Source organism: Drosophila guanche, unplaced genomic scaffold (genome assembly GCF_900245975.1).
Source record: "Drosophila guanche unplaced genomic scaffold, DGUA_6, whole genome shotgun sequence".
NCBI lineage: Eukaryota > Metazoa > Arthropoda > Insecta > Diptera > Drosophilidae > Drosophila > Drosophila guanche.
This window is the reverse complement of record NW_022995754.1, coordinates 3311941-3334286: the sequence shown is the minus strand read 5'-3', so window position 1 is coordinate 3334286 and position 22346 is coordinate 3311941. Positions and strand designations below refer to the sequence as shown.

At 47.1% G+C, this 22346-nt stretch overlaps 1 protein-coding gene across 5 annotated transcripts in view; it reads left to right on the top strand.

Moving 5' to 3' along the window:
• The window catches only part of LOC117589206 (Down syndrome cell adhesion molecule-like protein Dscam2), a 27907-nt gene extending 5596 nt beyond the window's left edge, over nucleotides 1-22311 (top strand). The window contains exons 3-31 of one of the 5 annotated variants that reach the window (XM_034280944.1): nucleotides 1-114; nucleotides 178-236; nucleotides 3421-3497; nucleotides 3624-3813; nucleotides 5025-5190; nucleotides 7600-7690; nucleotides 7769-7856; nucleotides 7935-8083; nucleotides 8147-8270; nucleotides 9753-9880; nucleotides 10475-10611; nucleotides 11506-11648; nucleotides 12503-12664; nucleotides 13179-13323; nucleotides 13387-13823; nucleotides 13904-14057; nucleotides 14987-15104; nucleotides 15491-15653; nucleotides 15719-16228; nucleotides 16433-16579; nucleotides 17675-17827; nucleotides 18032-18126; nucleotides 18232-19282; nucleotides 19334-19480; nucleotides 19540-19874; nucleotides 19936-20008; nucleotides 20372-20452; nucleotides 20521-20689; nucleotides 20769-22311. In XM_034280944.1, the coding sequence (XP_034136835.1) occupies nucleotides 1-114; nucleotides 178-236; nucleotides 3421-3497; nucleotides 3624-3813; nucleotides 5025-5190; nucleotides 7600-7690; nucleotides 7769-7856; nucleotides 7935-8083; nucleotides 8147-8270; nucleotides 9753-9880; nucleotides 10475-10611; nucleotides 11506-11648; nucleotides 12503-12664; nucleotides 13179-13323; nucleotides 13387-13823; nucleotides 13904-14057; nucleotides 14987-15104; nucleotides 15491-15653; nucleotides 15719-16228; nucleotides 16433-16579; nucleotides 17675-17827; nucleotides 18032-18126; nucleotides 18232-19282; nucleotides 19334-19480; nucleotides 19540-19874; nucleotides 19936-20008; nucleotides 20372-20452; nucleotides 20521-20689; nucleotides 20769-20916 (5554 nt within the window). In that variant the 3' untranslated portion in view covers nucleotides 20917-22311. Of the gene's footprint in view, nucleotides 115-177; nucleotides 237-3420; nucleotides 3498-3623; nucleotides 3814-5024; nucleotides 5191-7599; nucleotides 7691-7768; nucleotides 7857-7934; nucleotides 8084-8146; nucleotides 8271-9752; nucleotides 9881-10474; nucleotides 10612-11505; nucleotides 11649-12502; nucleotides 12665-13178; nucleotides 13324-13386; nucleotides 13824-13903; nucleotides 14058-14986; nucleotides 15105-15490; nucleotides 15654-15718; nucleotides 16229-16432; nucleotides 16580-17674; nucleotides 17828-18031; nucleotides 18127-18231; nucleotides 19283-19333; nucleotides 19481-19539; nucleotides 19875-19935; nucleotides 20009-20302; nucleotides 20453-20520; nucleotides 20690-20752 lie in introns of all 5 variants that reach the window. The other 4 variants (XM_034280943.1, XM_034280940.1, XM_034280942.1 and 1 more) reach the window with 4 other exon arrangements.
• Nucleotides 22312-22346: the final 35 nt, after the last annotated feature.

Here is a 22346-nt window from a genome sequence, read left to right as displayed (position 1 = left end):
GACACCCATACCGCCGCAGCAGGACATGGTTTTCCAGCTCTCCAATGGCAGCATGATGTTCTATCCCTTTACAGCCGAAAAGTATCGCCACGAGGTGCATGCCACAGTCTACAGGTGCGTCGAATATTGATCACAAATCGAAGCTTTATCCTCAATGCTTAATCCTTTCTCTGGCAGATGCAAACTCCGCAATCTCGTGGGCACTGTCCTCAGTCGTGAGGTGCATGTGCGCGGCGGTAAGTCCAACAAAATAGTTTTTAATTCATTTGAAAGGGCAGCCAAACAAAACTCTCCGCTGTCGTTGTGCATTTATGGCCACTGGGAAAGTTGCCTTTGTGCTGACGGAGCGAGTTCTCTGGCTTTCATCGCTGCTGCTTCTGCTTCTGGCTGCTGTTGTTGTTGGCGCAAAACTTTGGCCTAATTGGAAAGTTTGTCGAACGCGCTCCAGCCCCAATTTGCGTGGTGCTCGGTGGCACGCCTAAAAGCAGTCAACGCAAGTTTTAATTACAAAAATGTTTGGGGTGGACAACAATTGCGAGTGCTCGGCGCTAATTTGGCGCCTCAGTGTGTGAGAATATACTCTGTGAGGTCCTGGCTGAGCTCATTCTTGGCTCCCTTTCTCGCCACTCTCTGGGCTAGTGCATAGAATATTCTGCATTAATGAACCTCGCGAACTGGCAGCGGTGGAGACGGCGTCGCAATCACTTTGATTGCCATCACATGTCGCATAGATTTTGCGGCTCATTGGGCAGCCAATTCAAGCAAGGAAAGGGCCAGAGAAATGCTACAACAATTAGCTCTGACCATAACAGATTTGCCCAAAAACAAATGGGCGACCAAAGGCTAAGCCTCAAAGGCTACACTTGAGTTGGACTTTAATTAACAGAGGGAGGAGCGGGCAAATGAAGGCAGGGACTCCGCACAGATAGGGCTGGAAGCAAAAAGGGGGAAAGTCCGTAGTTCAAAGCAAAAGGCAACCGCAAAAGATCTAAGATAGAGACAGAGACAGAGAGGGAGAGGGAGAGGGAGAGCGAGAGACTGCCACATATTGGTGCGTGTGGGTTTTGGTTTGTGTTTTTTTCAGCAACGTTACGTATACGCCATGGCCGCTGGCTTATTTTATTTGTGGCCCCAGGCCACTCTCTGTTTTTCTCTTTGTTTTTATGTGTGCCAGAAATTGTTTTGCCCCTCCCCCACCCACCAAAGTCCTTGCTGGAGAGCTTTCCGCTTGAACAATTTGACAGCGCGTAGATTTGGCGCAAAACGTTTTGCCTAATTTGGAGAAAAGTTCTTCGAGGGAATCAGCGATCTGCGCTGGCCAAGCACTAAGACTGGAGCCACTAATTTTGTTGCTAATGTGTGCAGCCCGTCCCTGCCCCACACTTAAGTGCGGTGTGCCGCAGGACCTGCCTTTTGTTGCCCTACGCAATTAGCGCAACTTTGAGGCAAAAACTCTTGACAAATATCCGCACACACATACAATTCAACTCGAGCTCAAGCGCAGTTGTCAGCGCGCAGCTCATCCTGCGCTCAGCTGAAGCATAGGCCAACTTTTCTTGACACTGATGAATGGCTGGCAGGCTGCTGCGGAGCTTGCCTGTGTGGCGGCGAGAGACACAAAGTTGCGCTGACTTTTGCCACTTTTGCACTTTTGCATTTCATCAAACCAAAGGCACATCCATGCCTAAGGTGGATGCCGGGGAATCCTTGTTTTGTGATTGAGCTAGGAAAAGTTTTGCGGGCACTGCCGCTGGCTGCTTGTGCATGAAACCTGCGTAATTTGTTTCTAATTAGTTGAATGCACATTGTGGAGGCTGCACACAACAGCACAGGGATATGCACCTCAAGGAGCTGCTGCTTATCAGCTGATACCTTGATGCTAGCTACCATAAATCCGTTTCCGCTTTTGGGTGCAACTTTTACATGCGCAAAAAAAGCCAAGACGGAAATGAATTTCCGTGCAGCGAATGATGCTCGTGCCACGTACCACACTGTCCCCTCTCTTTGCTCTTTGTCTTGTGCTGCGGCGACTATAAACTTGGCTTTTTCGTACTTACTTTCCTGCCCAGCTGTCCTGTTCCTGTCTCTCAGTCTCCTCTCTCTCCTCTGCTGCTGCAACATTGTTTGGCTGTCCTTCAGTTTGGAAATTTTCATGCAAAATGCAACATGAAAGGCGAAAAAACAACTTTTACAAAAGTTTTGTAGACCCAAAAAAAAAACCGAAGCAAAAGCAAGCAAACAACTAGGCATCGAAGCATTTGATACCCTCGCAGAGCAATTGAAATACCATACAAAAACCAGATTATGATGCACAAATATAGCCTCTAATGATGCCCTAAAAAAGGACACCAAAAACCTGCACAAAGCTTGGAAAAAATTGCTGGCAGAATGGCGTAAGAAACAGTTTCTGGGGCAGCTCTAATCCAGGCAATACAAATAATGAAGATGCAAAAGGGAAATACAACAAATACGAAACTAAGCTGGGAAATAGCAGCAGCAACAGGAACAGGAACAGGCGTTGTGGCAGTGGCAGGAACAGAAGCACCACCACCATTGGCCAGTGGAATTATAATAAAATGTTGTCACAAAGTTTTGCCAACAAAAACAGCAACAGCAACAAAAACAACAACTTTTCAAATTAAACTTTTATCCAATTTTGGAGCACATTAAAGTTGCGCCAACAAAATCGAAATAAAAATATATTTTCGTGCTGCCACAAATTGTGCTTAGAGGAAGGGGGAAGTGTGTGCCCCGCAGCCTAATCTATTTACCATTAGAACTCCTAGGGAATCCCCCTGCGAATGTACAATGAAAAGTGAAAATTGCCTTTGTCCGTCTTAATTAATTTGCCAGCAGTCAGCAGCCAGCAGCCAGCCTCTAAATGCTCTTAAAGCAGTGGCCCACAGTGGTGCAAAAGAAAGGACAAAAAATGGGTAAGGCCTCGAGGACTCTTCATTCAAAAATAGATTCTTGAGTGGCTTTGCCACACTTTTTTTTGTACTTTCCATAGAGGGAAAGTACTAAAAGATGAGCAACTGCAACAGCAAATTTTAAGGCAAAGTTTTCCCTTTTTCAAGGACTCTCAAGCCACTGCACTGCCCTGCCTTGCCATTGTTGGAGCCTTCCCCTTGTCATTCTTAATTTGCAGCTGAGCGCTGGGCAAGGGCCGGAAAAAAATCTTTAACTCAAATTGCCAAATCCAATTTTTTAACGGCCCAAAGCCCCGACCACTCCCTCGCTCCAAGCGGCAACACTTTTGTGAAGTGTCACAAAGCGTTGGACAGCAGGGGGCCATGGGTTGTGTCCCTTTTTTGGGGACATAAAAAATACAACAACAAATAGAAATAAATAAGAACCTTTACCCCTTGTAAAGATTACATTGTGACACCCATAAAATATGTTTTTGAATTCGTTTTGCAGTCGTCAACCAGAAGTATGCGGTCCAAGTGCACGACGAATACGTGATGACGGGCAACACGGCGGTGCTGAAGTGTCAGGTAAGCATTCCCCTTTTGCCCGAGTGCACTTACCCAGAGCAAAATCTGATTTTGCACCAACAAATCTGCTTAAGCTCCTGCTCCTTCTATGACTCTCTCTCTCTGTCCATCTATCTGTACGTTTAGGTGCCCAGCTATATGTCAGAGTTTGTAATGGTCACCGCCTGGGTGCAGGACACGGGCATGCATCTGTATCCGAACACGGACATTGGTGGCAAGTACACGGTGCTATCGAACGGCGAGCTGTACATAAATAATGCCGGGCCCAATGATGCCTACAAAACCTACACATGCCGCACTGTAAATAGACTGACAGGTACGTGATAATCGCATTTCGCCGACTTAATCGTCCACTCTGAGCTGAGAGCGAGCGAGAGGCATCCGGCTGCCTGGTCCAGCTATAATTACATTGAATAAATAAGCAATGAACGGGCAGCGTGTGTGGACCTGAGCGGTTCAATTAAAGAGAATTCCACCCTCAATCGAAAGCTTCTCTTGCCCAGAATATGGGCCACAGCTGGCACCTTTATCCTTGGCTACAGAGCCACAGAAAGTTACTCCAAACTGTTTAGTTTTCCCCCCACAACTTTGGCCAGAGATTGAGCAAGTTTTTAGCCCCTCTTTAAGCCTCAAGAACATATAGTTTCAGCCCCCTGTCTGTCTGTGTCTCCTGGCCGAAAGTCAATTTGTCGTTTTGTGCATAATTTATGATGCGTGACATTCAATCGCCGGTGGGCAAAGAAAGGCGCATTCAGCCTTTGCCCCAAGGACAACATGTCTGAGTTGCTTTGGCCATGTATTTATATGAGATTTTGCCTGTCTGTTTGCTTGGCTTATTCGAAGTTTATTGTGTGTGAAAATGCGCTTAAGCTGAGTTTCTATTAGCCCTTTTGTGCCGCACATTTCACATCATCAATCAATGCCTTTTTCTGGCTCTTTTCTTTGTGCGGCATAAATGTAGCTTCAGCTTGGAACTTGCATGTTGGCTGCATTTTCGCCTGCTGTTTGCCCAATTAATCAAATTGAATTGAGCCACAACAACCGCAGGTTGCAGTTCGCAGTTTTGGCTCGTGCAAATATTGTGTAGTCGGCCAACTGCCACGGAGTGCCACTCATTAAAAGTGCAACATGAGTCGTGGGTTTCGAGCTGCTTCGGCGGGTGTACTCATGACTAATTCATTTATCGCAGAGAGCAGAGCTCCAGCTACCACATAGTTACCACAATTTAAAGCCGCAAGACCATAAGTTTGCTCTGTGCATAAAAGGCAGGACCAGAGCTTTGGTAGGACAGGGAGCAGCTGGCTGGCTGTCCAAGCAATCAACTTGATTGCTTTCATTTACTTTCAATTAATTTAAAATAAATATATACAAAATATAAGCGTAAAGCAGAGCAGCAAAGGGTGCAAAAGGAAGGCAAAACCTGTCCGGGTGGGCGGTATAAATTTGCCAGCTTTAAATCTAAGTAATTGCCACGGGGGCACGTCGCTTTAGAGTCTACTTCTTTCACTGCTGCTCTCTCCCTAACAGGCGAAATACAAATTTCAACATATCCTGGCCGCATTATTGTAACGGAGCCCAAGGGCATGGTACAGCCGCGCATCAACGTGGAGAAGCATTCGATGCGGCATGTTGTCCTTAATGGGCAAACAACGTTGCCGTGCATAGCTCAAGGACATCCGGTGCCCACATATCGGTGAGTAGCATGCATAAAAAGCAACAAAAAACCAACAAAAACGAAACACGTGGCCATGTCACACAGCAGCGGACACAGCAGCTGTGGCTGCGCCTCGAATGAGCCACTGAAGGGGCGGTGGCGCCCCCATGGCTGCTCTCCTCTTCGAAAAGCAAGCCCAGAACCGCAGTTGGCGCGCACTTTATGACAATGTGAAATATTTAACGCTTCTGCCAACAAAAAAAAAGAAACACAACAAATGGCAGAGTATGGCGCGGGGCAAACGCCGCAGTGCTTGATGCCCTTTAGGGTTGATTTGAAGTTTTGGGTGGCAATTTTGAATGAAATTATGCAGGAAGAATACAAGGCTATAAGGTGCGATATTAGTGGTTCCTTTTGGGGCAGTTTGCTGGCTGTGAGCAGTGACTGAGCTGCGAAAAATCACAGCCAAACTTTGGCCATGCTCCTCTCCACCTGTCGCAGCTCTTGGCAAAGTCATAGTACCCTCTGTCAGCGCACACAAAACAAGCGGCGGGAAGCCAAGCAAAACGAGAAACGAAAAAATAAATGCCACAAAAGAAAATAATACAAAAAATGCCAGCCAAATTGTCAAACAACATGTGGGGGGCGAGTGGCAATTGAAGGCCTGTCTGGGGCTAAGGACACATAGATAGCCGCTAATGCAGCAGCGAAGGAGCTCCCGGGAGTCCAGCTACCTGGAGCAGCTTTTTAGCTTTCAATTTAAACTCCTTGCAGCTGCCACGTTTGTCTTGAGGGAATGTCAGAGGCCCCCACACACACACACACAAATCAATCAAATGCTGTGAAACGTTTATGGCAAAATGCTTGCCGAAATGTCGCTCAAGTTTTTTAGTGCTGCCAAAGAGGAGAGATCAAAAAAAGGACAGGCAGAACACTGCTCAGTGGACATTCGGCCACTTTGGCACTTGGCTCATCATGGCTAGATTTTCAAGTGCTAAAAGATGCATGAAAGCTGGCACTGGGACTGGCACAGTTCCTCCTGGGAGTTTGTGTCCTTGCTGGTGCCATGTAATATGCCATTGTATGTGCCTGTCTGTGTCCTTCGTGTTGCATGCATAACAAATGCGCGGCAACTGGCTTTCATTTGATGTCTCCCGCTGTGCCAAAAAGGAACGCTCCAAAGGAATGTTGCAGCCGTAGCCGGAGCCGGATGGCAGTGGGCTTTGTGCGGCGCTGAGTTTTGTTTTCCGCTGCATTGTTTTCCCAGCGACCTGCAGGTCTCGGTAGCGTCTCAGTGACTGCTCTGGCTGCTCCTGCTGCTGCTGTTGTTTGGTTTTCCTTTTTCCTTTTGCTTTTTGCTTTGCCTCATAAATGTGAAAATAGTTGCAAGTTTTGGGGCTCTCTCTGTGTGTGTCTCTGAAAGTATTTGAAATCATTTCTCCTGCGGCATTTGCTTCGCTGACAACATCTCTTTTGTGTTCTGCCAACGATTTCTTGCCACAATGGACACGGAGCAGCTGCAGCTGCAGCGGCTTCATATTGATTCAGTTGTTGATAATCACTGACCATATTTCGCATTGAACTGCATTTCATATGCAAATAGCTGAGTGCTGGGAGCGCCTGTGCCACATCCTTCCTCTCTGTGGCAGCTTCTGCTGGATTCTCTTTGGATGCCTGGCATTTTGCATGATTTTAATTAAGAAATGCCATGCCCGGAGGGGCCCATGCCGTTGCACATAAGACGGGAAGCGCACTCAAGTGCAATTAAAGCCAAATTAAAATCAATAACTTTAATGGCAGAAAAATGAAACGAATTCCCCCACACAGCCTTGGCATCAAACAGATTATGACACGCTCGCCCCGGATAAAAATGCATTTCCTCTGTTGATTTACGCAATTGAGAAGTATTTTTTTTTTTGTATACAATTCAAGTTCGACACGAGGAATACCCATTGCTGGAGGGTTAAAAAGGGCACTGCATTCAGCATTCAGGGCTTCAGCCAGTGCCTCTTTCACTTGTGCAACGTCACTCAATGCAATCATAAATGCAATCCCATAAATAAGAGCCAGAGCGCATATTTTGTATGAATAAATACCTGGCCCTGGCCCCACTTAAATGCCATCATTTTTACAAACTTTTGAAATATATTTCCATGTGCCTGAATGGCCTTCGAAGCCCTCAACATTCCGTTAACAATCAAGCAATCAAAGGCAACGTGCGGGCATAATCGAAAAGCAATTGAATTCAAGCGAAATTATTGATAATTCAATCTTCATTTTCAATTTGTTTGAAGCCGCAGACAAACAAAATGCCAAAATCGTTGGCAAATAAACGGAAAAATGCCACGATTTACGAGACATTTCGCAGCCATTGCGATTGCCATTCCCCCTGCTGAGTCCTTTGTTTGTCCAACATTTCATCGCATGTTTCTCTCTGCCATCCTTCAGGTGGTTCAAGGAGGAGAACGAGCAGCTGCTGCCACTGCAGCTCAGCGAACGCATCACCATCGTGTCCGCCGGACTGCTGAAAATCACCAAGGTGCGTAGGCAGAATCAGAAACAGAATCGGAAACAGTCCTCCTGCTGCTGATTGCCAATTGATTTCGTACCATTGCAGGCACGTCTCGAGGATAGTGGAAAATATTTGTGCTGGGTGAACAATACGGCTGGCGAGGAGACCATCCAAGTGTCGCTAACGGTGACAGGTGAGTGTAGCTCTGTGTAGCTCTGTGTGTGTGTGTGTGTGTGGCAAGATGGATATATAGTGGGCGAAATATCTGCAGCACCTTTGACGGCGCATCTGCAGCCACAGGTGCAGACGGTGGATGTCGATAAGGATGCGCAATTTCAATGCATTGTCTCTGGCCATCCGGTGCACGATGTCAACTGGCTGCACGACGGCAAACCCATACTCAGGGACAATCGCGTGGAGGTAAGACCTAGCTGGCACTTCTCTCTGTCACATCATCCAACTCTCTCCATCTCTCCCACACAGATACTCACCGATCCGCCGCGTTTGATCATCAAGAAGGTGCAGAAGGAGGACCCGGGCATGTATCAGTGCTTCGTGTCCAATGAATGGGAGCAAATTCAGTCCACAGCAGAGCTCCAATTGGGCGGTAAGTTATATCAAATGCCGTATATCGTTTACACACTTTGTCTCAATAAATTGTGCGCCATTAATAGCCACTTAACCACACTCACCACGCCTGCTACATCTCAATCAGCAGCGTAATTTCCCACTCGAGAGTGGAATTCCATTCCTCCTGCTGCGGCTCGCTCTCTGTGTGTGTGGACCCACCGCAGACCACACACAAATAAATGTTTGTCATAATTGCATTTCATTATTTTCTAATTTAGCAAATTGCAAACATTTTTCAACGAGCCACAAAGAGAGAGAGAGAGCTGAGAGAGCTGAGAGAGCGGGAGGGTGGATGCCACCCCAACAAATCACAGCAACGGCCAGAGTAGAGCAGGGAAGGCGGCTGCTGCGACTTAATTTTATTATCAGCACTAAAAATCTAGCCGCAGACACTAAACACAGCAGCAGGGGCGTGGCACATTGGATCGTTTAGCGGCCTTAGGGAGGCACAATCGATTGAGGGGTTTATGCGGAGCACCAAAAAGGCGATTACTGGCTAATGGAAGGTGCATCAAAGGAGTTGATGGAAACTTTATCGCAGAGCACATAAAGGAAAACTCACTTTTGTTCAGAAATATTACCCATAATTATGATCAATAAGGAAATCCCTCCAACAAACGCATTTGCCACCCGACTGAGCATTTCCCATAAGTATGGAAATTGTTTGCTCCGCACATTGTATGTGCCGCACTTTATCGCAATATCGCAGCGCGCATAAACATCACAGCAGGCAGACGGACAGACATTCGCTTTCGTGATTTGCTTTTAGGCGCAAACGGAAATTGATTTCGATATATTATTGGCACACAGTTCGGGATGGAGTGTGCGGGTGTAAAAAGCTCTTCCCCCTCGCGCCACATGCTGAAGCGCCATTAAGCGGCCGGATATGGCAGCAATTGTGTCAACGTTGCAGCTGTATGTGTGTGTGAGTGAACAAATAAATATGGCAGCTTATAGCTGAGAATGTCATGTCAGGCCATGGGGATGATATGGCGATGACGATGATGATGATGATGATGACAATCCCACAGCCGAAAACTCCATTGCAATGCGACGAAGAAAACGGAAATTGATATAATTTTCATCAGCTGGATAACATTTGCTGCTGCTGCTGCATTTTCCGTTTGCTTTGCCAAAAGAAAAGAGGAAAAGCGAATGCGGAAACTAAGGAAATGCAATGGCAAAAAAAAATACAAGTGCGAATCTGGTGTTGCCACTGGCTCGGGGGGGGTGGGGAAACGATTCAATAGAAAGATGAAGATGGAAATGGAAATGGGTTCTGTTTGCAGTTGAATGTTCAAGGTTTAAGGTTTAAGGTTTAAGGTTTGAGGGCTCAAGGCAAGGCATCCTTTCAACATAATTAAGAGTGAAACACACACTGCATGGGGGAAAATCTCTGCCTCAGTGGAGTTCATTTTCAGCTGTAACTTCTTCTCACTCCAATTTCTGTTCATTTTAGATGCTTCGCCGGAACTGCTTTATTGGTTTTCGGAGCAGACGCTGCAGCCGGGACCGACGGTATCATTGAAGTGCGTTGCCACCGGAAATCCACTGCCGCAATTTACATGGTCTCTGGACGGATTTCCGGTAAGTTAGGCCACCAAACTATGCCCGCAACTTGAGCCTTCATTTAGCAAGTCAGAGTCCCATAGCAGGCAGCGGAAATGCAGGCAGGCAGCGTTTCCGTTTCCGCTGCCAAGAAGTTGCCTCAGTGCCAAAATATTCGAGGCAGAGAGGCACAGGCACAGGCACAGGCACAGCCAGAAATATTTGTCACAGTTACAGCTATCGCCGTGCATCTCTGACTTCCCCTTTGGGCCCAACGAGCGGGCTCCCTTGTTAGCCCGGACTCTAGTGCATACTTGGGATTCCCAAGCTTTCTGGGTTTTCCTTTGCGTTGCCTTTTTTGGGGCTGAGGCTTTGTTTCGTTTATTTGCATACATTTTCATTTTCTTTGGAGCCCCACTCCTCGCTTCTCCTCCGCTGTCTTTCTTTCTCTCCGCTTTTACGTAGTGCAAATTGTATGCAATTTCAATCAATTCGATTTACATGAATTTTTCATTTTACCTCTGCCATCTGTCCTCTGATTTCACCAGCAACAGAGCAAGAGAGAGAGAGAGAGTGCCGAGTGGCGAATGTTTTGCTAATTGGGCCACTTTGATAACGTGTTCCCTTCCACAGATTCCGGACAGCTCGCGCTTTTTAGTGGGTCAATATGTTACCATCCACGACGATGTCATCAGCCACGTGAATATATCAAATGTCAAGGAGGAGGACGGCGGCGAGTATACCTGCACGGCACAGAATGCCATTGGCAAGTGAGTAGAAGCAGCAGCAGTTCCATAAATAAAACACAGAGCAGAGGCCTCTACTCCGATAAAAAGCATTTCCATGCTAAATCATAAATTTAGTTGTGGCATACGGAAAAATAACAAGAAAAAAGACGAATAGAAATGGGAGCTCTCAAGGGGTAGTGGTATAAGGGGGGAAGCTCCCATTGCTTGCAGACAGAACGAGGAAGAGTACGAGCGACATAAAATCCAAACAATTTGCTGAGGCAGCCGTAAGGGGTCTGGAGGGGGGGTGCGGTTCAACTGTTCAGATATCATAGTTAGGGATGGCAAAGAGAAAAGCAGAATCAGGCACGTAAAATTCCTCAACATTGATTCAAGTTAAAGCTTGAACTGCAAAGTATGTTTTGCTTTGGTTATTTTATGGAATTTGCGTAGAGATAAGGGCAGATACTTGCAGATAACGTAGCTGGTTTTTATTGCAGATGAGCTGGGTAGCTGAAGCTTTTTATTTGGTATAAATATTTGCACATGTTCCGTGGAGGTTCGCGTGCGTTTGCAAGTGAGATTAAAGCTTACAAGCACGACAGCCGTGTGGATCGTGGGTGAGCAGCAGGAGAGCCGTGTGGATCGTGGGCGAACAGCAGGAGAGCCGCGTGGATTGTATGCGAGCAGCATGAGAGCTACAGCGAACTAACAGTCTGCTGTTAGCAAGCGCCGCTACTTACACCTGGATTGCTAACAGCTCTGTTGCTCTGTTACAGCTCTCCCGATCTCTTCAGATCTTGGCTGGCTTGGCTTACATTCCATTTAATATTTCATTGAATTTATGCATAGAAAACCAAACACGCTTCCATCACCAGCGCTAACTCTAAACATTTTACTGTGTTCACGTGTTTTTTATGTACTCTGATGTCGCAGGGTTTCGCATAGCGCAAAAGTGAACATCTATGGATTGCCTTACATACGCGAAATGCCAAAAATAACTGGAATCTCTGGCTCCGATTTGATTGTTAAATGTCCCGTGGCTGGTTATCCCATCGATAAAATACACTGGGAGCGAGGTAAGCATTACAAATACTATATATATACATACATATATGTATGTGTATATGTACGTATTTATGTACATATGTCGACCCGCATGATATGGCAGTGTTTGCCATATATTTGGTTTCCTCAGCTCTTTGTTTTTTGGTCATTTTGTGATTTCTCTTTATGGTTATTTGCCTTTTGGCCAGGGAGTTGTTTGTTATTAAAAATGGTATGTTTGTTATTGCGCATATCAGTGAAAATGATTAAAACTACAGAATGAATGTTGTCTGCTTCTGGGGTTCTCTCGCTCTTTTGCTCTTTTCGTCCTTTTTTGCCTGTCAGTTGGTTTTCCGTTGGTTTTTTAAGCGATATAATTTTATTTGTATTTGTTAATTATTATCTCTGCATGCAGTTGTCAGTGTGTGCTTGTGTCAACTGTGCACAAATATTGCCGAAAAAGCAGAATAATCAGGGAATAATCAAAAAACGGGAGACTTCTGTTGCTGAAAGAGAGACAAATAATACTCTGCGAAGTGTTTTTGCATATTTTGTTGTTTATATTTGATCTAAAAGTCTCTAAAAGATGGCCATATAATGGAAATATGTAGAATTTATGTAAAGAGAGATTGAAGAACCGATTTAACAGCCTCTAAGATATAAAACATAATCTTTCCATGGATTTTTAGTTACCTTTTTTAGGCTCCCAGCAAAATTGTTTCCTTTTCCTTTGTGTGTGTGTGTGCATGCAAATAGATGAAAGTTGTAGAAAAAGTAAACTCCAAAAAGTGCCACGTAGCCATAAAGTCATAAATTGCCACAAATTAATTGCCAACGCCTTGCTACGCTCTCTTCCTGCTGCTGCTCCTTGTTGGTATCCGGTAAGATGGGCAAACGCTGCCCATAAATCGCCGACAGCGTGCCTACAACAATGGCACCTTAATTATCGAGCAACTGCAGCGCCTGGAGGATGCTGGCACGTACACGTGCATGGCCCAGAACAAACAGAAGCAAACATCGCGGCGCAACGTGGAGATACAAGTGCTGGGTGAGTAAATCTCCGGCTCTGGCGCTGGCTCTGGCTCTGGCTTTGGCTAGATGTTTTCCCAATATTTAAAATTAGAAACTGGCCAGAGAGAGGGGGGAGTAGCGCTCTCTCTCCATTCTGTAGCCATAGCTGGAACTGCTACAATGAAACTATTCCAATTAGACTGCCGAAACGAAACTATGCAGCCGCAAGAGCAGCCACAGCCACAGCCGGCAATGGCAACGGCAACGGCAACGGCAACTATTTTCCCCAGTTAATGCACATGCTGCATGGTGGGTGGTGCCCAGTGGGTTGGCTGTGTGCTGGCTGCCTGCAGACCCACAATGGAGTCATTGACTTTTGTGTTCTGTCTGCGGCGGCTCCGGCTGCCTCCACATTTCACTCTTTATAATAATTTACTCGACTGCAGCAGCAGCAGCAGCAGCAGCTGTTGCTAAGCCGCAAGTTGCATTGCCCCACTCACATCCTTGATTATCTGTGGGGTTTTGTGCTTAAGCTTTCATTTCATTCACAGTGCCACCGAAAATTATGCCCATCCAGGCGATGACAAACATGCTGCGGGAGGGCATGCGTGCGGCCATCTCCTGCCAGATCCTGGAGGGAGATCTGCCCGTCAGCTTTCGCTGGGAGCGCAATGGCAAGCCGCTCATTGGCACGGGGTGAGTTGCATGAGGCCTTGCCACAAAATTCCTTCCAATCTGCAACTCCATTGTTCCCTCTAGCAACGAGGTTTTCCGCCGCTTGGATGAGTACTCCGCCAGCCTTGTCATCGAACACATAACCTCGGATCATTCCGGGAACTATACCTGCATCGCTGGCAATGTGGCGGGCACGGAGCGGTTTACGGTGCCCCTGACCGTGAATGTGCCACCCAAGTGGATACTGGAGCCCAAGGACTCGAGTGCCCAGGCGGGCGCTGATGTGCTGCTGCACTGCCAGGCCTCGGGCTATCCAAAGCCCACCATTACCTGGAAGAAGGCAATTGGACCGACGCCAGGCGAATACAAGGACTTTCTGTACGAGCCCACCGTGCAGCTCTTTCCCAATGGCACCATCTACTTCAAGAAGATCAGCAAGGAGTCGCAGGGACACTTTCTGTGCGAGGCCAAGAACAACATTGGCTCGGGCGTCAGCAAAGTAATCTTTCTCAAAGTGAATGGTGGGTACTCGGATCTCCATCTGCCTCTTTCTCGCTGTGTTCTCTATGTATCTGTCTCTCTCCCTCTCCCTCTCCGATAGTGCCCGCTCACTTTCAAACGAAAACGAAACAAATCTCGGTGGCCAAGGGCAAGCAGGTCCATGTGCAGTGCAATGTGCAGGGCGACAATCCCATTGACTTTAAATGGAAAATCCAGGCAACGCAACAGTATCTTGACGAGTCGCTGGATTCACGGTAAGAGTGGGGGACTCCTCTCCTCTCCTCTCCACTCATCTCATTCCTACGCTGTCTGCGTGTCTGGCGAAATCAATTCCAAGTCGATTGCAAACAACAAATTGCTTTTAATTAAAAGAGTTTCTCTGTCGTGGTGGGTGGGTTCGGGTTGGTACTCCGAGATTGGGTTTCAGTTTCAGAGCAACTGATGGATACTTGGGATGGGGGCCAAGGCTTAAAATCAATTTTCATGCTCTCTCTATCTCCCTCTCGCATTTCGTGCCTGAGTTTCGGAACTCTTATCAATTTCTGCTCTAAAGATGAGGCTCCAACAGCGGCTTGCCGTTGGTTATTTTCTATGGCAATTTTTGTTGTTTGCTGCTTTCTGGGCAGCAGCTCTGGTTTAAGGCACTCTCTGCCTCCTCCTCCTCCTCCTACTTGTGTATCGTAAGTGTTTTAATGTATGTGTATTTCCGGCTTTCTCTTTTCTTCCTTACCCCTGCCCTCGGCGACGCTCCACACTCGACAAACAACAACTGAATGCATGCGCGTTTTATTTATTTATGCCATTTGCACACGCACACAACTACCGCTCCGTGTGTGTGTGTGTGTGTGTGTATTTCGGCCTCGTACGTCTTCGTCTTTGTCAACAAAACTACAACTACAAAACTACAACAACTGCTGTTGCCGCTGCTGCTGCAACTTGGAAAACATTGTTATAAAATTGCATTGCATCGCTCACGTTGCGCAAACACGTATCCACACACACAAACACATTCTCGTATCTCCTCCGTATCTCCTCCTCGGTATCCAACTGCTACTGTCCCAACGTTTGCATGTGTCGTCGTTGTATCTCTTTAATGCATTTACTTGCATATAAATCACACACACACCTTCCACACACACACACACACACACACACACACACCGAGCGTACGTTCCACACACAGCTACACTATAAGAGATCAAGTGCTCGACGATGGCATGGTCTCCGAATTGGGCATTTCGCACACATATCGCCAGGACACGGGCATTTATATCTGTCAGGCGAGCAATGCATTCGGACAGGTAAGTCAGGGCCAGGCCAAGGCAGAGATGTGGCACTGGAAATGGGAACAGGCTGCACTGGCTGACAGGCTGACGGGCGCTGCCCTCTAAGTGATATTATTATGCAACGAATTGACTTTAATCAAACTGTCGCTCCATGGAACTCCATTCATTGCTCGATCGAAAGTTGCTTGCTCTAGCATAATAAATCACATATCTATTCATGCTGAAAGTCGCTCTGCCAGTGCCCAGTGTCCCAATCCCATTCCACATTTCTGTGGATCCTAATTTATGGCTATTTGAAAGAGAGCCGAAAAGCCGCAGCAGCAGCTGCAGCCGCTGCAAAGGGTTGGCAGCATACTTACTCATGTGTGTGTGTGTGTGTGTGTGTTTACCCAAAAAAACAGGATGAAATGTCCATTCAGCTCATAGTTCAGGAGGTGCCCGAACAGCCCAAGAATCTTCGCATCAACTCACAGCAGTCGCGCAGCCTGCAGCTCACCTGGAGTCAGCCCTTTGCTGGCAACAGTCCCATCGAGGAGTATCATGTGTACTACAAGCAAATATCAGGTGGGAAACCAATCTCCATCCCCCCTCCCCCTCTTACTCAATGAACTCCTCACTATTTGCACAAGTCTTTGCGACAGATATCTGGCAGAATGCCGAACACATTACCATCACGGGTGCCCAGACGGTGGTCAACATACAGCAGCTGCGTCCCGCCAAGGCCTACCACATACGCATGTCGGCGGAGAACAAGTTGGGCGCTTCCGAGTTCTCCGAGGTGGTGCAGGTGACGACGCTGGAGGAGGTGCCCTCGGGGCCACCGCTGGCCGTGCGTGCCGAGGCCAAGAGCTCCACAGAGATCTCCGTCAGCTGGGATGCGCCCGAGCGGGATCACTGGAACGGCATTCTGCTCGGCTACTACGTGGGCTACCAGATGTCGCTCACGCCCGAGGACAAGGAGGTCAACCCTACGCAGGGCTTCAGCTTCAAAACGGTCGAAGTGCGCTCCCATTTCGGCGGCGAGACGATACTCGGCAATCTGAACAAGTTCACCCAGTACCATGTGATTGTGCAGGCCTACACCAGCCAGGGCAGTGGTCCACCCAGCAAGGAAATTGCCGTGCAAACAATGGAGGATGGTAAGAGTCGGGTGGGGGCACGGACACGGACACGAACACGGACATGGGGCTGTGGTCCGGTGCGGTCTGGTCTGGGCTGTCTGCTGGCATACATTGATTGGATTTGTTAATTGCCCGTGCACAAAATCTGACCCCAGACCGGGTGCTGGCTCCAGCAGTCTGGGGGGAAAACGTTTAATAAACTTTTTCCCGTCGCCTTTGCAGTTCCCTCATCGCCGCCAGAGTCGCCGCAGTGCGATGTCCTCGGCTCCACATCGATTTACATCACCTGGTCACCGCCGGACATTGACGGACAAAATGGCAAAATCAAGGGCTACAAAGTGTTTTACATATCGATCGATGAGCTCTACGGTAAGGTGTTTAATTTGTTCTTGTATGCTTTTACCTATATACTCTTACATATGTACATACATAAGTGTGCATGCACATTCATGTTCAGTGGAGCAGCTCTAACGGGGCAGCAACATTGCAAACACCCTGTAATAGAAGCTGTAGGTGGAGCTCTGCTCTCTCTTACGATCCACTCTGCTGTCAAGCACCGTTCTTTGCATGTAATCGATCCACTCTGCTCTCTCAGGATCCACTTTTGCTCTCGAGTTCCGTTCTTTGCTTGTTAGCTAGCAATTGCATTTATTTACGTTCAATCCTTCGATGTAAATGGCCGCTAAATGCTGCACGCGTGAATTATATTGATTCTACATCCATCGTAAACCGATTTCGTCTTTAAACGTGCGTTTTACCAAGCTTCCTACAAGCCCTCCTTCGTAAATTCAATTCGGCGTTCGGTATACTTACTTCCATGCTGAAGGCAAAACGGTAAAAGTTTTATTTTGTTGGTTACATAAAGGTACTCCCCGTACTTATTTAAGTTTCGATTTTGCATAGCCAAAAGTTGCTTGTCCAATAAGTCCAGTAAATAATATCAATTGATAGCCGAATGACACAACCTTTTTGAAAACTTAAGCAGACTATCATTCAGCAGAAATATAAACCTAGCCACGTGCCGCACAAAACCTGTCAGAGTTACAGGCAAGTTATGGCAACAGAAGGAGAGCTTCCCTGGTAGCTCGTACATCCTCATCTCATAACTCGAACTACGTGCCTCGGCGGGGACTCTGTCGAGTTCTGAAACGAATTTGCCGAATGACCCAAGTGGCAGTGGGATTTTGCTGCATTTATGCAACAGCAAGAGCAGCATCATCAACGACCAATGGGTCGATTACGAGTGCTGTGGCATGTACAGTACATTCCGGAATGTTATGTGCCGCGCTGCGCTTGCCCAGCTTCCTTTTTGCTTCTTCCTGCTGCGATTAATGACACTTTTCAATTAATTAGCCCACTTCATGGTCCTCATATTTCCAATCAGCGCTAATTGTTCTCGTTTTCGTTCTCGTTCTCGTTGCTGTAACCCAACCCCATGCTACTGCATCGCTTACACATGCTCAGAGACCGATCCGGAGGTTGTCAAGTCAACAAATCAATACGTCACCATCGAGAATCTGCGCAAATACACAAACTACACGGTCTGGGTTTTGGCTTACACCAAAGTAGGCGATGGCATGAAAACCAAACCGTTTTATTGCCGCACCCACGAGGATGGTAAGTGGCATTCGGTTCAATGAACGCAAACGAGGTGCGGCACCCCCAACCCCCTGTATCATACGATGTCGTTGCCTCGCTTGCAATTTTCATGAAGCGTGAGAGAGAGAGAGAGAGAAGAGAGAGCTTTATATATTCATGCACATATATTTATTTCTGGCGCCTTTCATTGCAAATTGTCGAATGGAATGGAATGGAATGCAGTGCCATCCGCTCCGCAGGCAATCAAGGCGATACCCGCGTCGAGCACCAAAATCATCATATCCTGGCTGCCCCCGGACCTGCCCAATGGTGACATCGTAAGTAGCCTCCCACAGCCCATACATACCCTCTTTCCCCATTGCCTAATTAGGCGACAGTTGAAGCTTCAAGACACACGCTCACGCTCACGATTCCCTTTGCAGACGGGCTACACCTTTTACATGTCCATGCTGGAGGGTGGCCGCGAGGAGGGCACCCACAAGCGACTGCTGGGACCCTTTGTGGAAATGCACGAGACGGTGCGCACCCAGGAGTCGGCCACGTACCAGTTCTGGCTCACCGCCTCCACCAAGATGGGCGAGGGCGAGAAGACGCAGGTGGTGACGGTGCCGCCGAATAACAAGGTGCCCGCGCGCATTGTCTCCTTCAGCCAGCGGATTGTCACGCCCTGGAAGGAGCACCTGGAGCTGCCCTGCCGCAAGGTGGGCGCCCCAGCACCGGTGACAATCTGGCGCCAGGATGGCCACAACATGGAGACGAGTGCGCGCAAGACCATTGCCAAGAACGGCACGCTCTACATGAAGGAGTGCCAGGCGAGCGATGCCGGCAACTACACCTGCAGCGTGGAGAACACCTGGGGCAAGGACGAGATCGTGTACAATATTGTGGTGAAGGTGCCGCCCGAGGCGCCCAATCTGACGGTGATCAATGCCTACACGGACAGCCTGCATCTGGAGTGGCTGGACAACAGCCACGGCGGCAGTCCCATTCTCGGCTACGTGATCAACTACAAGCGGGACAACGGCGACTGGGAGGAGCTGCAGGTTGATGCCAAGACCACATCCCATCTGCTCAGCAATCTCTGGTGCGGCACACGCTATCAGCTGTACATCACGGCCTACAACAAGATCGGCACCGGACTGCCCTGCGACATTGTCAACTCCTACACCAAGGGCAATCCGCCCGTGCAGCCGAAACACTCCCAAATGATCACCAACAACTCGACGAGCGTCACCTGCTGGCTGGACTCCTGGGGCGATGGTGGCTGTGGCATACTCTACTTCATGATTGAGTCCCGCATCTATGGCAGATCTTCGTGGAATGTTGTCTCCAATCATATTCCACCCACGGAGCGGATCTACACAGTCAGCGAACTGACGCCCGGCACCAAATATCAGCTGAAGGTGACGGCACACAACAATGCGGGCTCCACGACGGCCGTATACAACTTTACCACGCTCTCCACACAAGGAGGTAGGACACGGAAGAGCGTACAAACTCCATTACAATCTCTTCTACTTTCAGTTCTCTACACTAATGATCACTCCACACCTGTCTCCCACCTGAGCGATTTGCCTTTCTATGCGAACTTCAAGCTGCTGCTGCCCATCTGCGTCTCGTTGCTCATGTTGCTGGCTCTCATTGGAGCTGCTCTGTTTCTGCGCAAGAGAAGTATGACCCCCCGCCCAACCATACTTGATTCTAACTGATAGTTCTCATCCCCAAATCAGAACTAAACAATCAAGCGCGTCTGGCCAGCTCTTCCCTGTCAGAGTCCCCCTCGCTGGCCAATCTGCAGAACAAACAGAACCGCGATCAGCAGTATCTGGCAGTGCGTTGCAATCCGGGCACTTCGCAGCCTCGCGGCTCCAACTCCAATGATTCGGGCAGCTTTGGCAAGGCGGAGGGCAATGAGTACATCGAGGACATTTGCCCCTATGCCACGTTTCAGCTGAACAAACAGACCTACAGCGAGAGCTCCTACAGCGGCAATGTCTACAGCGGTCCATACCACTCGGTGCGCGGATCCTTTGTCTATCACGATGTCAAGCCAGAGAGCTATCATGTGAGTGGTTGAATGGGATACTGAGTGATGTAATGATGCCTAATGCCGAATTTTATCCCAGTCCAAGGAGCCGGAGTACACAAAAGTGCGACGAAAAGTGGGCCGTTTGAGGGATCCCCATTCGGAGAGTCAAGGTAGGGATTCATGGTCATCCATGATCATTCTGCCTCCCACATTTCCAGCCCCAGCCCCAGCCCCAGCCCCAGTCAGGTGTAGCTTTAGCTTTAAGCCAAAATTGAATCATTTCGCATACGTTCATCCACCATGATTGCCATTGATCCTGCGTTGTGCTCCTTATTTAACTCATCTCTTTCTCTCATTGCTCTCAACGTTCTCTCCATTCCGCACATTCAAAACCAAAACCTCATCTCGATAAACAAACCAACAAACAACGTACAAAAACTCCATCGATCGTACTAAACTTTTAGAATCGGACAATCCAGGTTCCACAGATTCCGAAGTTAGGAAAATCCTAACGCTTCACATACCAATTACAGAATATGACACACTCGGCTCCGAGTCCGACAATGATGTGTCTGCACGCGCTCTTAACTCGGCCAAGTATCGCGCCCAACGTGGTGAGTGCTCCTCTGCGACCTTGAATCGCCCCACTTACAGATCGTTCCCTATTACTGCACCCCGTTAGATACGCAAGATGAGACCTCATCATCATCGGAGACGACACCCACTAGCATGACCCGAAAGTCAAAGCCACCGTTTGCGGCCCGCAAGCCGGGGAAGCCGGGCACCAGCGGCAAGCGGCACGTGCGAAGTTCCAGCGGCTATTCGAGCCACAATGAAGAAACTACTTTTAGGTAAGCCAGAAGTCGTCCCGAGTCGAAGTGTTTGATGTTCCGCTATATGTAGTGCATAATTAGAACCCTGTACGTTTAGCATATCCAACTATCCACCAAACTATCAGGACCACATAAATCCACCAGCTCGTTTTTCGGATGCCAACGAGAAGTCAAAGACACAGACGTCGCCACGTATGCGTGCCAATCAGAAACTACAGCGGGAAGCCTTCCAGATCAATGTCTAAGGCCCCTCTAACCCTGAATGGAGTTCTAGTTTTTAGACATAATATTATTATAGATGGTGGGGCAGGATCTGTACAAACGAATATGAAACGAACAATTGTACAATTTGTTGTAAAATCCACCCAGACTTTGGCGCCCACTTCCAAACAAAAACTAAACCTCCAAACTACAAATCCAAAAAGAACAACAGCCGAAAACTCTTACAACTATTTACAACAACAGAAAACCAGAAAATGGCAACAAGAGACAGATGGACAGACAGAGGAATATTTGAAATTTTCGAGTGGATTTTTGATTTTCAACGAACGGATCAGATCAGAAACAGCACGAAAAATAAACCATAAGACTTATTTACACACTGATTATGCTTAGTTGAACTTGAGGACAAAAAAAAAACGCTGCATAAATACGAGTATATAACGAATGAACGTACATCTAAAGTATATAATTAATGTTATAGATCCTAAATTAGGCATTTAATGTATGTGAGGAAGGAGGAGGAACTGCGGCAGGCCGCAGATCAGTGAATGCTCTGCAGAAAAGCCAAAACGAAACGAAAGCGACACGAAACGAAAGTAGAACCATGGCAGAGCATGATCAAGTTGGATTAAATTAAATATATAAATGTAATACGTGTACTAAAACCATAAGCAATGGGCATTTGTGCAGAACAACTGCAGAAACTCTTTGCATTTGTAGTAAGTTATAAAAACAGAAAACAATTATGAGCATTTCGTTGAAGTGAATTGTTTGTTTAAACCATTTTTGCGTCAGTTTGACAACTGTTAGCTAGTTATTTAAATGAATTTAATTGATTTAAAAGGGAGAAACACAATACAATATAATAAAATACAATACCGAATACCGGAAATGCATTCAGATAGTTTATGAAACTGTTGTAAATAGCTAAGCGTCATACAATTAAATTCTACACAGAGCGTGCGAGTATTATATACGAATAACACACACACACACACAAACACACAAGTAAATGTTAGTGGAAAAGATAACATAAGAGAACGAAAAACAGGAACAAAAACAAACAAAAGCCAAAGTCGTAAACCAGCATGCATTTCCATAAGCAGCCGCTCAAAAGACATTTACTAACTAACCAAATATGGAAATACTCACTACGGAACCCAGACGGAAACAAAAGTTATAGCCGAATATTTGCCAAAGACAGACAGACAGTTAGACAGACCAAAGACAGACTCTGCTCCTGTACCATACATGCGATTATTATAATTATACGAAATACGAATATATCTATTTTCCAATAGCTACAACGACAAAAAAAACCAAAAAACCCAGCAAACCAAGCAAACAATACATGACAATATGACACAACAAATACATGCATAAAATACCAAAAAAACATATAAAATACATTAACAAAAGAAAATGAATAAAACCAAAGATCATGTAAAAAACT